The sequence below is a fragment of the Diprion similis genome, chromosome 4 (genome assembly GCF_021155765.1).
Source record: "Diprion similis isolate iyDipSimi1 chromosome 4, iyDipSimi1.1, whole genome shotgun sequence".
Lineage (NCBI taxonomy): Eukaryota > Metazoa > Arthropoda > Insecta > Hymenoptera > Diprionidae > Diprion > Diprion similis.
Window position 1 is genome coordinate 21,061,384 of NC_060108.1, and position 14,620 is coordinate 21,076,003.

Sequence of the window (14,620 nt, forward strand, 5' to 3'; positions counted from 1 at the left end):
GATGGACACAATATGATATGTTCGCGTGGCCGAGCTTTTATGCCGAAGAACGAAATCACTCGGCTTAATTCCCTTGAACGTTGCCTGCACGAGGCTTCTGTTTTCTTGTTGCATTCGACATCGGACGGCTTAAAGCGCAATTTTTCACACCACTTACCTACCGTTATTTCGTCGCCATTTTGTTACTTTTATTTTTGCATTTAAGCAAAATGTGACACGAAATTCAAGTCACTCTTGTCGAGCTCTAGTTTTTACTCGCCGGATGAATCCCCCCTCTTCCTTCTCTCCTCCTGCCGTTGGAACTCAGTTTCACCTTCTGCCTAGGACTCTCTTTACGACTTACGACTACCGTAAATTTGTATAATGAAGAATTTCGACGCCCTACCGACACAAGTTCACGGTACCGTTCCGCGACTTCTTGCACAAGTTGTCGAGCTTATTGTTAGTTAAACTGCTAAGTAAAAGCGTTGCTAATCTTACTATGCCGCTGAAACACTTCTAGCGCACAAGAATTCTGACGTATTAATTAAACAGTACTTAACCTCGTGTCAAATGCATATCATAAATTTACTCACGCAGGCGATAATAAACATTTTATTTCGATTTTTCAATTCACAAAATTTCATTCAACGTAACAGCTCCAGATACGTTTAACTATTTCCATCAATTTCAAGTCATTCGAGTGTAGCATGATTTCACAGATGAATTCTATCGCGTAGCATCCGATTGAGGATTATAATACAAATTACTGAGGATAACCCTGATTGATATTCAAATGATCGTGTGCTATATCAAGTATTAATTTGGTACCGGGTTCACTTGGCGAGACGTACGTATTCAACGATTTTCTCAGACATTTTTTTCACTCTTGAGCCTTCATTAATATTATAATTAGAATAGAACCTGAGTTTTCTATAGTTTCTTCCTTTTTCTTTCACCACTCTTCTTTTCATTAATTTTCTTTCCTTTTCATTTTTTCTAGTTATTCGGAAAGTTTTAACGAGATGCACACACCGACGATCACTACACTATTCACAGTGCTGGTGTAAAAATTTTACCTACGACACGAGAAGTTGTCGGCAATTATCACTCGCTGCAAAAATATAAAAAACAAAAAGAAAAAAACGAAAGAACCTCGATGGTGTTAACGATCCTCAAACTTTTCTACTACCACACAACGCGGTTTCAACAACGCGTCGAACCTCGTAATCACCCCGTAATCAATTTGCAATTACATTCAGACGGCGACTCACCCCCTACACAAATGATGCGGTGACACCCACTTGATTGAAATCGAATAAATATATTTTTTATTTATCGATTTACATCACAATTCACGTTTGCAAACAACAGCATTCTCAAGAGAAGTTCCATCGAGATCAGACACAACAACGGCGAAGCACAAGACTTTCACCACGGTGGAATTGGAAGCAATCCTCCTCTCCCACGAACTGCAGAACCGTTTACTCTGTACTTCTAAGTCACATCTGCGCAGTCAGAGTGCTGAGAAATAGTAATCAGAAACGCAATAAATAACGCAGCCTTCTAGACGTATTAATCAGCGACGAGAGTCACTTTCATTGTACGTCCAGTTACCCTGAGATGGGTAACCGACCAAAGTTCTGATCCCCGCTTATCGTTAGTAACACCTGGAACACATGTTTGTGAGTGCAAAGTTCTGCCTCCCTCGACAAAAGGGTGACAGAACGGGAATAACGTTTAATACAGGCGTAGGGGAGATAACGATCACAGACAAGTGATAAAGCAGGTGAGATTCGCGCAAAACCTTTCTTGTCACAGCGATCTTTTTCTTGTGTTACCCGACCAGATCAAGCCTGGTATGAAAAGATTTTTCCAACTCTGAACCTCCGCGGTTTAAACCTTGATCTCAACCTTTTTATGCGTATATTAGAAATCAGTCACACCACTTGGGTCTGACCCTCCTCAAGCTGCACACTCTGAATCCACAGGAACAGACCTGCGGATTCGCGATGGTCACAGAGCGGCACGAATTCCGTCCAAAATCCAGACCTATACCCACAATCAACGTCCCATGAATATTCACGTGGTTACGTGACGTTTGCCAATCGAGCGGTGTCTCGGGTCCAGCACAGTTTAGCGTCTGCAGTGAAATTTGAGGTTGTTCGTCTTTCGTTCAGAGTTTGGCTTCTTTTATCTGTAATATTTTGCCTGTCATATTCGCAAAGACCAACGTTTTACAATTTTAAGCTAGAAGTTGCATTCCGCAATTCATTTGTTACGAAATTTTTGAAATCAAATTACGTACATGTATACCCTCGTACCAGCGTTGTCCTACGACTTTCAGCTCAAGTAGTAACCTCGGTGGTCAGAGATAATTTTTTCTTCCGTTTCATGGGTATCGTAACAAATTCTTGCATATGGAATGAGAAAATGCACTTATTTTTACATAACTTTGTGTTTTTCGTACGGTCTAATCGTTGGCATTACTCACAGTGCAGTAAAATTGTGTTGCGATAGTAGAATGAGTTTTACAGGATAAAATCAGCTTATAAAGATAATAAATCAATTTTTAAATTATCGTATCTTAAAAATTATGCTTTTAGTGCAGTTCACGCTACATCAATTCAACGCAAGATCGAACAACAGCCGAAGAATGTACTACAAATCAATTTTGAGACGAAAAGTTCCGTTAAAAAAAGCTCCTGCAAGCAAATGAATACATGTATATCGTCTTCTAGGAACAATTATAAATTAGCGAGTACGAATGACATCTAGTTTCACGTGCAGAGACTCAATGTGAGCGATTTTTTGTCCAAAATAATCACAGATAACCGAACGTTAAAACACTATTACTTATACACGCGAATTTCCACGCTCACTTGAGAACAAATAACCCCATACACATATCTTTTCCTTTGTGCTGAATTCTTCCGTGTATGTAACTGTTTCACCGACGTGTCAGACTAAGTTAGAGTCGAGACGATCGCCTTTCACAGCGCCCTCATATCACCCTCAACCACTTATGGTCCGACGATCAGAAAATCGACTGCATAACTTAAAGAGTAGCCTTTTTGGGCCGGCCAGGGTGAGCGGATGTTGACACCCCCCCCCCCCCCCCCCCAATCAACTTCAAATAATTAAAAAAACACCTCAACTCTAAGATAGTCCGTTTTGTGATCAAAGTTACTTATAAAAATAACACGGGGGAAAACTTTTTCTTCAGCATATATTTTATTTATTTTATTGCAAGAGTAATAATATTCCGGAAAATCTGTAACTGCGAGGTTTTAGTGGGCATTAGTGTTACTGTCTGAAAAAAATCACATCATCATACCAGGCAACTTTTCTAGATGAATTGAACTTCTTTTGAATAAAAAAAGTCAGATTTCGATTTGACTTACGTTCGGGAGATAAGAAATGAAAACTCAACACTTACAAGTTGTGAAGATTCAGAAATTGAGTAGCGTCAAGGATTCAGAGGAAAATACATTGAAATATCGTTATTCTTTCTTTTTGTTATAATAATATACACAAGAGATCAAACTTCCCGTAACCGTTCCTGTGGTTACTTCTGTTTGTGGAATTGATATGCTTATCTTAAATACTCCACCACATGGTATTCTATATCAGCATGAATATTTGCACAAGTGTACTGTAGTTGTTACGATGGCAAAAAATGGAGAATTATATTTACAGCTTCACGACGTTAGGTATGGAGGATGATCTTTTGTAATCACACCGGCAAGTAAATCAAGAAGCCTTTCTTACTTGGACAGTGATACTTGGCCCACTTGAGCGCCATGACGTGTTTTTAGGTCAGGTTCCTGTAAGGGTCCCGATAGCTGCCCTGAATGTTGTCACCGTGAATATTGTTCTCTTCCTGAAACTTACTCTGGAGTTTAGGACAAGTTCCAACGTGGAAAAGTACGATTAGACAACAATGTACACCAACTTATTACCCGTTGATTAGATAACTCCACACAGCTGCATCCGGTGTTTCTGAACGATCACGTAGCTTCGGATAAAAGTATTTCAAATACGAACCATTCACGTTTGAAATATATTACAAATGTTGGAGATAATTTGTCTTGGTTATACGCTTTTGAGATTGACAATAATGCGGAGTGTACCGATAAAACACGTACGCGGCAGATTCTGCAGAAGTCTTATCTTACTTACTTTACTCCCTCACCTTACTCTCTTCCGAGATTTACTATTTATATTAGATTTAGCACAGCTTGGTAGCACGATATACTTTTGGACGTACAAAAAACTCTGAACGAATCAGCAGCCGAGCGAATAAGTTAAACATCCCAAAACATTAAAAATTTACATAATTTTTTGAAACATAATTGTTGATTCTTTCATACTTCAAGTATAGCTTGGCTCAATTGGGTTAATCATACCGGACACTACTGAGAAAATGGCTCGATAATGTACATAAACGTGGACTACCTGTAAGAGTTTCCCCGTCCATTGCGAGCCAACAAGACAGTTGCAAATTATTCGGTTTGTATAAAAAACGAATCTGGTAACAGAATTTGTTGCGTAACAAAGATGCTGAAAGTTGATTATTTTTATCATCATTGCGGGCGAGTAAATTCTATTCCAGGCTAAAATGCGAGAAGCAACAAATGAATACTTATCGGTGACTCATGTCAGATAACAGTTATGAACATCAATATTTGCAGTAATTTTCAGGAATCTTCGCCCAAAACCAAACTTGACTTTATGTACAAGTATTTTATATTTCTTCACTCTCTTTGCCGGCAGTTTTTTTATCTTTCGTTGCTAGAGAACTTTCTTCGCGAGATGTAGCAACTTGCAAACATACTGCAACTATATCGTGAGAGTAAAAGCATTGCGAATTTCCCCTTAATCCTAATGAACTTGAACCCATTGCACAAAGCTTCGTTACATAGATAAAAATTCGGAAAAAAAATATAACCAGGTTGTTTATACAGAGTTATTCTACCTCACTAAAGTCTCAATAATGCGTTCACCCCTCACCTTGTATGTTCGTGACCAAGGTAGAGGATGACAAGCAACTCACCCACGTTAACGATGTTACAATCACTCCGGTGAAGGTGAGTATTTCTTTCTTCTTTTTGCGCGTTTTTCTTGCATAATTGATGGCTTCAAGTAGCATTGTGCTCGAATTTAATCAAACCAAGATAAGTTAACCGGCTAGAAACAAAGTTTTCACGACACTTGAAAGGTACACAACGGGATTTGCTTACTTTGAGTTATAATTTGAAAGTACAAGTTCTATTCAGGGTCCGGTACAATTTACTGTTGACTTTCAAATACGTAGAAAACTTCCAGCTATGGAGGTGATGGGGACCCATCTTCGTCATGATCACAGACGTAATTACTAGTCGCGCCAAAGTATTGATTGGCAGCAATTGTCAACACCCACGACACACCCAAGCCTTGAGTTTGGTAAGCCAGCGAAACTTTGATTCCAGTTTTCCGATATCTGGATGATTGAGGTGAGTTTCGTAGATTGTTGGTCAAAGATCTACGAAATCCTAGGTCAGTCGCAAATCTTTCTCATGTAAAAATGTTATACTTGGCAATGGCTAACTACCATAGTAATTAAAGTTAATTAAACAAGGAAGAAAATGTATCGCATCTGACTAAATTTAAACTAGTTTGTAAGTAACACATCAATGTCATGTTAAACATTTATGTATTTACAATGAAGTCTCAAGATATTTGGCAGGGCCCGGCCGGCACGTCGACAAAGAAATAAATAAATATGTTGACCAACAATCGACGAATATCACCTCGATCGATCCATCCCGGTCACGAAATTCAACTTTAAATATCGGGGTGTATAAAGGCATTCTTATCGTCTTCGTAGAAACCCAGTTCGAGTAACGTGTGATACATAAGGAAAAGTCATTGAAATATTTTTCTTTCTTTTTTCTTACCATATCTACTATAAATAAGAGCTTTCTCAAACTGTGACGCCAACAGCTGGTTGCATATCCGCTTGCGTTCTTGCGGTTACTTACGTTTGTGAAATGAACGTGCTTATCGTCTTATACTCAAGAATCACATTGTCTTCTTACTTGTCTTATACTCCGTAAGAATATTCGCTCAAATATAGTGCAATTTTTGCGATGGCACAAAAGTGGAAAATTAGATTTTTTCCCCACCCTTTTCCACTTGTACAGTGATACGTGGCCCACTTGAGCGCCATGACGTGTCGTTTTTTAGAGCACGTTCCTGTAAGCTTCCCAAAAGCTGCCCTGAATGGTGTTACCGTGAATATTGTCCTCTTCCTGAAGCTTACCCAGGAGTTTAGGGCAAACAGTCAATTCTAAATGCTAAAAACAAGTTAAGTGTGATACGTAATCGTTATCTGCAGGTGATGATGAAAATTGTGTGGATGCATTTAATCCAGCGACATCCTGATCAATCCTATACGGAAACGGATGTCCGGTTAGCACACTGTGATAACCTCTTCCCAAACCCAGATACCAGACCACAACCACAGTTCTGTATAAATATGCAATTGTTGCCTCGTCGTGTTCAACACTGCACTGCATGGTCTAGGGTGCAATAAAGCTAAGGGAGCGTGCTAAAGTCTAGGTTATTCTCCGTTATATCACACAGCAAGCCTTAAAGTTCAGTTTCTTTTACGTACTTGATGAGTGGAGAATAACGCTTCCTCCGGAAAGCTTGGAGTCGCACAATAATATCCGAACGTTAAAACTACAGTGTTTTAAATGATGAAACGCTACGTTGTTAATTGGCGTTTAAGCAATTGCCGTTGATTTGTATTTGAATAAAAACCTGAGAAATTCAATATAATACAAAGATCTTCAAGCCGAAGATACTGGATTCAACATTGTAAATTTGAACTTAAAACGGTGGAAATTCTTTCCTCACTTAGCACAGAACAGTTCTATTATTATACTGTCAACCTCTGCTCGGTTATGTCTATTTATCAAAATTGGTACCTCCGAACCTAAGGCCACGATCACAGGCAGAATATAGATTCAATTCACATTCAACAAATAGATTCAGATTCATACTGGATAAGGCGAATTCCATGCTCGGAAATGTCACTGTGAAATATTATACACTGAATATCACTATAAGTCCTAGTCAATTCAGTCATTTGCAGGAGCAGGAGCACTACACACGTCACACCCGTCGACCTAGGTCACTGAATGGAGACGACCGCCTTCCATAGTGCCCTCGAATCAGTCTCGGTCAGTTGCGGTCCAGCGACCAGGAAGTCAACCGTAGCATCCGGGGACTTGATGAAATCATTGAGCTTCTTGCCGCGCAGAATTTGCGAATTCAGCGACGTATAAGTTAAGTTGACCTTTTTCGCGACAATCCCACTTATGTGCACGTCGTCTATCCAGAAGTAAGGGGTACACTGCGCCTCTTCGTACAAGAGACTTACGGTATCTAGCGTGTAGAATATCACCCAGCCCAAACAGTAAGCGGGATACGTTTTTCCAGGATATTCCTTTTTTGTGACCATCCATTTATCACCGGCTTTGCGCTGCGGCACTGTAGAGGATGCTGGGTTGCAACGCATCACTCGATTCTCACCCCAAGGTAACATGTTTCGAGCCAGAAACGCAAGCACTGCGGGTGTATTAACGAAGACGTCGTCGTCCAGCTTGAGCACGTATTTGACGTCTGAAAAATAAAAATTACCGAATTACTTTCCATCCTTATACGTTGGCGATAATGAAGAACCGCAAATATGCGGTCCAACCATTTCAGTCCAACTGAATAAAATTTGTCTAATTGAATGATTTAATGTACGCAGCTCCATCAGTACAAATAAATAGAATTGAATTATCTAATGATGCGGTTAAAGAGTTTACAGTAAACGCGATGATATTTCACTCAATGCCCTCAAACTATCGAAGGTGATGAGAAGCATTCTTCGAAGTGCAAGCTTATCGTTGGTGAAAATTTGCAACTTTTTAGTATTGCGTCGACGTAAGAGTGAGCCTTACTTACCCGGACAGTGATACTTGGCCCATTTGAGATCCATCACATGTTTGTAGGTCAAATTTCTGTAAGAGTCAATAAAATTCCCTTGAACGATGTCTCCGTAAGTCTTATCCTCTTCCTCCAGCTTGCATTGAAATTCAGTCGACATACCGACGAAGAAAAATACCATTATTCCGTAAATCTTTTTCCCCCACGTCTCGCGGATAATCATTCTCTTCGCGTAATTCTTTGGTGCGGTATGAATTAAAGCCACTATTAAGGGATGGCTGTTGTTGCAGGTATGGTTAATCGTGAACGTGAAGTTCCTCAAGTCGATCAACCTTGTTTTATCATTGTCCGGGTGAGCGACGAGAACGTCATCCTTGGAAGGCAAGCAGGAGTTTGCAGTGGTTGGCAAACTGTAAGCCGGCGATACACTCATATTTGAAATATACAGTTTGAAGTCAGGAGTTTGAGTGTTCAGTAACACCATTACACAGATCGGACACATTATGAAGCAGACCAGAGCGACAAGTATCCTCCTGGAAAATGGTCTTCCACATACACAAATGTTGAAGCGATCCCCTGACATCTCACCGGAGCTGAAAATAAATATATAAACTAGTAAAAACAAAATCGCTTATATATAAAAAGTAATAAGGAAGAAAAAGTATATGTTTTTCGGTAGAACATATATATGTTTATACATTTATATTTTGTTCCCGTACTAAACATTTTATTCTAAAACAACCAACTCGAAACTATTAGTTTTTGTCCCAGTCGCTATTTATACAATATAAAATAGCTCAATTTTGAAATTTAAAAACTCAGTAACTAAACGGTAAATCTATTTCAAACTTCACAGGATTGTTTAGAAGTACTCAAGAAATTATCCAACCAACACTCATGTGAATTAAAGATTTCCGAAATTACTGCTCAACAAAAATATTTAGTTCCGTATTTTAGATAATAGAGTTAAGAAAATGTAAGTCAAATTTCGTCCACATCGGTTGTTCAGTTTTTTTAGCTATGCGTTACACTAGTTCTGAAAATGGAGTCTCGAGAAAAAAGAGTTTAATGTTTCAACAAGTGGAAGCTGACGGGGACTTTTTGTAGGCGAAAAAAGAATCTTTTCTCCTTAATTTTTTCAGTACAAATTCGAAACCAGCTACCTAAAAAGTTATGGGGAATCAAGTTTTACGACCATCGTAAGACTTTTTGAAATCTGGTTCTATATTTTGAACTAAGAACTTCCAAACTCAAGCTGGAATCTGCAGCAACCCGAATAAAAATCGAAAACTAAATTTGATTTTAAGCGCAACACTTTTTGAAACCTGTCCAATTTTTCAGCTCTAACTTATTTTTACCTCAGATTAAAATAGATACCAGAAAAATTATAAGACGAACATTATCGGGTAAATCTATCGGAACGCTTGAAAGTTGAAAATTAAATAAATAAATTAATTAAATAAAAGATGTCATCTTTTAATCCTGCGAAAAATTGGTGTTTAGGCAGTACTTTAATCAGTGTGAAGTTAACGAATGAAACCTCACGAGCGACATGGCGGCAAAACTGTTTTTTAAAGGTTCGCATACCATTTTAAAAATTAAAATTTTCCGCCCACATGAGACCTGCAGTAACTTCATCGATTCTGACTTCCGTACATCTAAATAAAGCCGAATAGATAATCCATCTTTCCGGTATTTGAAACTTGTCTCAAATAGTACGTCTGTAACTATACCCATAAACCCACGATAATATCCCACCTTAGTTTGCTGAAAAATCAAATTGTCCGCAGCAGAATTGACGATGATTGAGTTGAGCTTGAGGCAATTCACCAGCACGAAAAACACTTCCGAACATTGAAATAAGGAAAAACCTAACGACCGTGTCGACGAGTGTGTAATTTAGAACCGACTGACCGCAAGCTGCCTGAACTACAATGCTGACCGTTTTTTTTTCATATCAAAATTCACTGATTAACACATCCGCAGGTTTGAAGTGAGTGTGAGACCTCGAAAACACTTTTTTCCACCGATTGCAACGCCATCCAAAGGAGTGAACCAATATTAACTGACGGTCATCTTGAGTATTCATTTGTAAAACGAATATAACAAACAATTAACAACCATCACGTTCAAATACAGTAATCTTGGAATACCGTGAGGAAGATTTGACGGCGCCGGCTTAGCCAGAGCTACTGGCTCGCTGACGGCGAGGAAACTTCTGCGCTTCGTGCAAAAACAGCACGTGGACACTCCCACTAGCGATCGGTAAAAAAGAGCGTCCGATAAGCGAACGCGAGAAACAGGCAGAGCGCGTTACGCTATCTTTGGTATTCCCGACGTCTGAACGCATTCCACTGTCGCCCCGAGATTACGATTCCGCGAAGAAGCAGGAAAATGATTTCGCGATTTTGCTCCGGTCGTCGATAGCTAGCACTATTATTTGGAACGCGTTCCTTCTCGTCGTTCGCATTCAGCGTACACTAATCCAAAGCATCCCGACTCTTCCCCACTTATTTACGTCGCGACGGATACTCGGCTGGCTCCAATCCCGTGATATGTTACGACTGACGAGCCGGCTGTTCCAGCTACAGCCGTTCGTTCCGTTCGAAGCCGGGCCGAAAAATCGACCCTGAACGTGAAAGGCCGAATTCGTACATCAGCTCGTGCGGCTTCGAAGGTGACTGCGCAGTTCGCCTCTCAATCGGTCGTGAGCAGCCTGACCAAAATACTCTCGGTTCAAAATATTGGGAATAGTTCAATGAACGGTATAGATTTGCAAAGTTTAGTGAAAAAAAAAAAAAAAACTTATTCTGCTATCGAGAATTTTCGCGGCAAATTTTAGCCAAGAATTGAGCTTTGTTTGAATTGCGTTATCGTGTTGCTGACAGTAAGGTAAAGAAGATTGAGACACGCGTTCGGAATCTGCAAAAAAAAGCCCCTTTTTTAACCAGGTGTGTTATGTTAAGTAAATAATGAATATGGCATTTAAAAAATTAGTCGCCAGCTTATCGGGAAACATCGTATTTAAATAATGTATGTATATTGAATGAATTGGCTAAATATCTATGGTAGTTCATCACACAACTGTATGATTAGCTAAGGCACACACGTAACAGTATAATAAGTGTACGGATTACCAAATATTTATCATCTCTCGTACGTTATTTATCATTTTAGAACAGAGAGCTTAATATTCTCGTTTGAAGTATACACTTCCAAGATCACGTGACTAATTGTAAAAAAGACCGTGTTAAGACGTTCCGCTTATTACATCACCGCATATGATTCCTTTGGCATCATGTATACACTGTTTATGAAACTGCAACACGTTTCGGTACAGAATGTGATGCATGATAATCTAGAGCCCTACGTAACGTTAAATTCAATTTTCTGATCCCGGAGTTCGAATAATAGACTCCATATATTTATACGTTTAAATTTGTTAAACCGGTTCTTTGTCGGAGTTCGTATGAAATTTTTCATGTATTTTTGTGATCACGTAACGCCGCTAAATTCTTTCGAAAAATAACGAAGGCTTTATTTGCAAATAGATGAATGATAAAATGAAAATAAAAAATAAGGAAGAAAAATTTTACAAAATCAAAGCTTCTCAAGCATTTTCCGTCAACAATCTCAACGATATTTACAACGGTTGCATGTCAAACCGTTCCTACTACTCTACGCCATGTCCAGATACGCCGAAAAATTTCTTATTCTCAATTCCGTCCGTGAACTATGTCAATCATATTGTTAGCGATCCTACAATTGAGACACAATGTGAAGGTCTAGACGCGCCATTCTGTTACTTGGTTGTACCGTGTGCTGCATGAAAATAATACTTAATTAAGCCAGTTAACACCCATGGAGTTTAGAGTGGGAACAGTATTTGATCACTTTGATTTTCCACTGAATACATCGATAACGTTGAAAAAAAGGAAAAATAAACAAAACAAGTCACTTAAGCATACCGATAACCTCGGTCAAGTCAAAGATTGACCAAAGTTATAAATAAATAACATTTATTTATCCGTAATGATTCGTGGAAAGGATTCTCCACCACCCGATACAGACATATCATTGAATTAAATCCTTTCTTGTCGAAGTGAATCGCGATTAGCATTTAATAACCCAAAACACACTAGAACCGAATTTGGTAATTAAAATATTTTCAGCTTGACATGAATCATCGGAGATTGATAGTTGAATCCGGCAGATAGACGGCACAAGTCCTACGTTTAAGCGCTCAGTTACGCCCTTCTGCAATGCAGCCACAGAATTCTGCATCGCGTCGCAGCGGTGATTCACTGTATATGCCACGTCCTTTGCGCCTGGGTCAACGATGACGTCAGTGCCGAAAATTCCGAACATCCCGAAGCATTACACCCGGTATATCAGCTATTATTAGATCGTATACACAACTGTTCCAGATATTTCCATTTCTTGAAGGAGAAACCAGGTCGGGGCTTTCCTGACGGAAAATATATACTCTTACCGACAATTTAGAGGCTGCATGATTAAGGAAATGTTCGGTTACGCTGTTGGAAGTTCCTGCACACGATTAAATGATCGATCAAATTCTAGCCGAAGCAGTCTTCTTATTCGGCAATAAATTGTTCGCTCAACTTTGTTTTCTTGACGCATATATTTCGTTTTCTGTTTACAACTGTAATACAAAATTCATATATCCAAGAGTCGTTTGAATTCTCCGTCTTTTACAATCTGGAAACAAACCCCGATGTACCCAGCAAAATTAGCTTGCAATTTAGTTTATCACTTTTCAGAGCTGCTTCACATGCCAAGTTTCCCTTCAGACCTCTAAGTGTCGTAACGCGAAAAATTCACCAGAACGAAATTCCGACATTCTTCGTCACTGCGTGATTTGTTAATCATTGATTTTATGAGAATGATAAATAAAAAAAAGATGGAATAAATTCTTATCGTCGGGTTTTAAGCTACACTCGGTCAGTTCACTGTATGTGCGAACAAACAATCAAATCAACCCAACCACCCGGTAACTAATTTGATAATTATCATCCAATTTTGATAAAGAGAATTCTTTTAGTTGTAGTATATAGTTCCTTTCGCAAATATTTTTCCGAATTAATTGCAGGTGATATAATGCTGAACGATTTTCGTTCAAGGGGAGATTCACAGATTGATCTACACAGATTCTGTACCAACAGATTCCTTGCATTCCAGAAATTCGAGCTTATCTCGCCTCCGAGCTCTCATATACATCGAGTTGGGTGTTCACTACACTGTGTAGTGTACAGGGTCACGTCATCTCCGACCGCACCCTCTTCGCCTGTAATAGAATCTGGATTATTTAAGCCCATTTATTTGCTCGTTCGGCGCACCTTCTTGAGCCACCCCCTGGTGAGCATGAGCTCATGCTGCGGTTCATTACAAATATGCTGGTGTAGTCAGCGTCGAACCTTATCGGTTAACCCAAGTCATATGGATAACACTTGCGGTATTTTTGGTAGCAAGAATAACACCTGTTTTATCTTTTTTGTTTTTTCTTCTTTTTATAAACAGAAATTGCGCGGCTTCACGTTGCTGTGATTTTCAAAAATTCCATTAATCTCTTACGCTGAAGAACAGTTTTCCTCTTCATTGCGTAAAAGCTTGTAGATTTTCCTCCAGCTCAAGATATTCAGTTTCTGGTATAATTTAACAAAAGAATTATATTCCCTCAATTGTTATCACTGAATGAAATTTGAATAAATATTCAAATCTTTCATAGTTCTTCACAAGTTTCCGACGAACCTGGTTCTACTTATGTATTCTGCAGCTTTTGTGACCGTCTCTTCACTCACTTACCTCGAGCAAATAATGGGGTAATTTTATGTCGTCGTCGGTGAAGTTTTACCGAGACGCGGAAACCGCGAATATCCAACATCGTAGCACAGGGATAAAAACCATTGCAGATGACGCGTTATCGGATAAATGCTGCAACGTCTTTGCTGAGTACAAGAAAAGAAATTTACAACTAAAAAACACTCGCCGCCACTCTGTGAGGCGTTGACGATCTTGAGCCATTACATCTACTATATCGCAGTGTCAATAATGCAATCAGCCTGCACTTTAAATATGCGTGCACTTAGTTGAACGGGAAAAGATGATAAGAAATTCATCCACACTAACTATGTTACCGTTATGCTCCGTTAAAACTTTTCTTCTCCTCTTTGTCCCTCACTAATTTCTTGAATAACTGACAAAGTCGAAGCGCAGTGTTGTGCTCGAGTTTAATTAACAAGAACCAAAGTTTCCGCGTCACATCCGTAGCTGCACAACTCGATCTATTTAGTTTTAGTAATTCGGAAACACCAAGTTCTATTCGTAGATTGGTACCATTTGCTGTTTGTTACCGAGTTCCTAAACTTAGTAACGGTATAACGCTTTTACAGCCAGAGAACTGATAAGAGACCCCTTCTAGCTTCAATCCAGATGCAATCAGAACCAAGTCCGCCGCGGGGTATTAATCAACGACCATTGTCATTTTGATGCTACACCTAAGTTGGGTAACCCTGAACAAAGTTTTCTTGCCCATTCGGAGTAATCACGTCCAGGTATAATACCAGGTAAAAGTTTTTTAAACCCTAATTACGCGTGACTGAAGAAATCAATAAACCATGTAAATCTAGTACCGGACCCA

The 14,620-nt window shown here is 39.2% G+C and overlaps 1 protein-coding gene across 1 annotated transcript; it reads right to left on the bottom strand.

Annotated features, from left to right (window-relative positions):
• Positions 1–6,870: 6,870 nt before the first annotated feature.
• LOC124405455 (beta-1,3-galactosyltransferase 5-like) lies at positions 6,871–9,797 on the bottom strand. The gene is made up of 3 exons (XM_046880344.1): positions 9,721–9,797; positions 7,981–8,555; positions 6,871–7,650 (listed from the first exon to the last, which is right to left on the bottom strand). The coding sequence occupies exons 2-3, from the start codon at positions 8,543–8,545 to the stop codon at positions 7,160–7,162; spliced, it is 1,056 nt and encodes a 351-aa protein (XP_046736300.1). The 5' UTR covers positions 8,546–8,555; positions 9,721–9,797; the 3' UTR covers positions 6,871–7,159.
• Between the last annotated feature and the right edge of the window lie 4,823 nt (positions 9,798–14,620).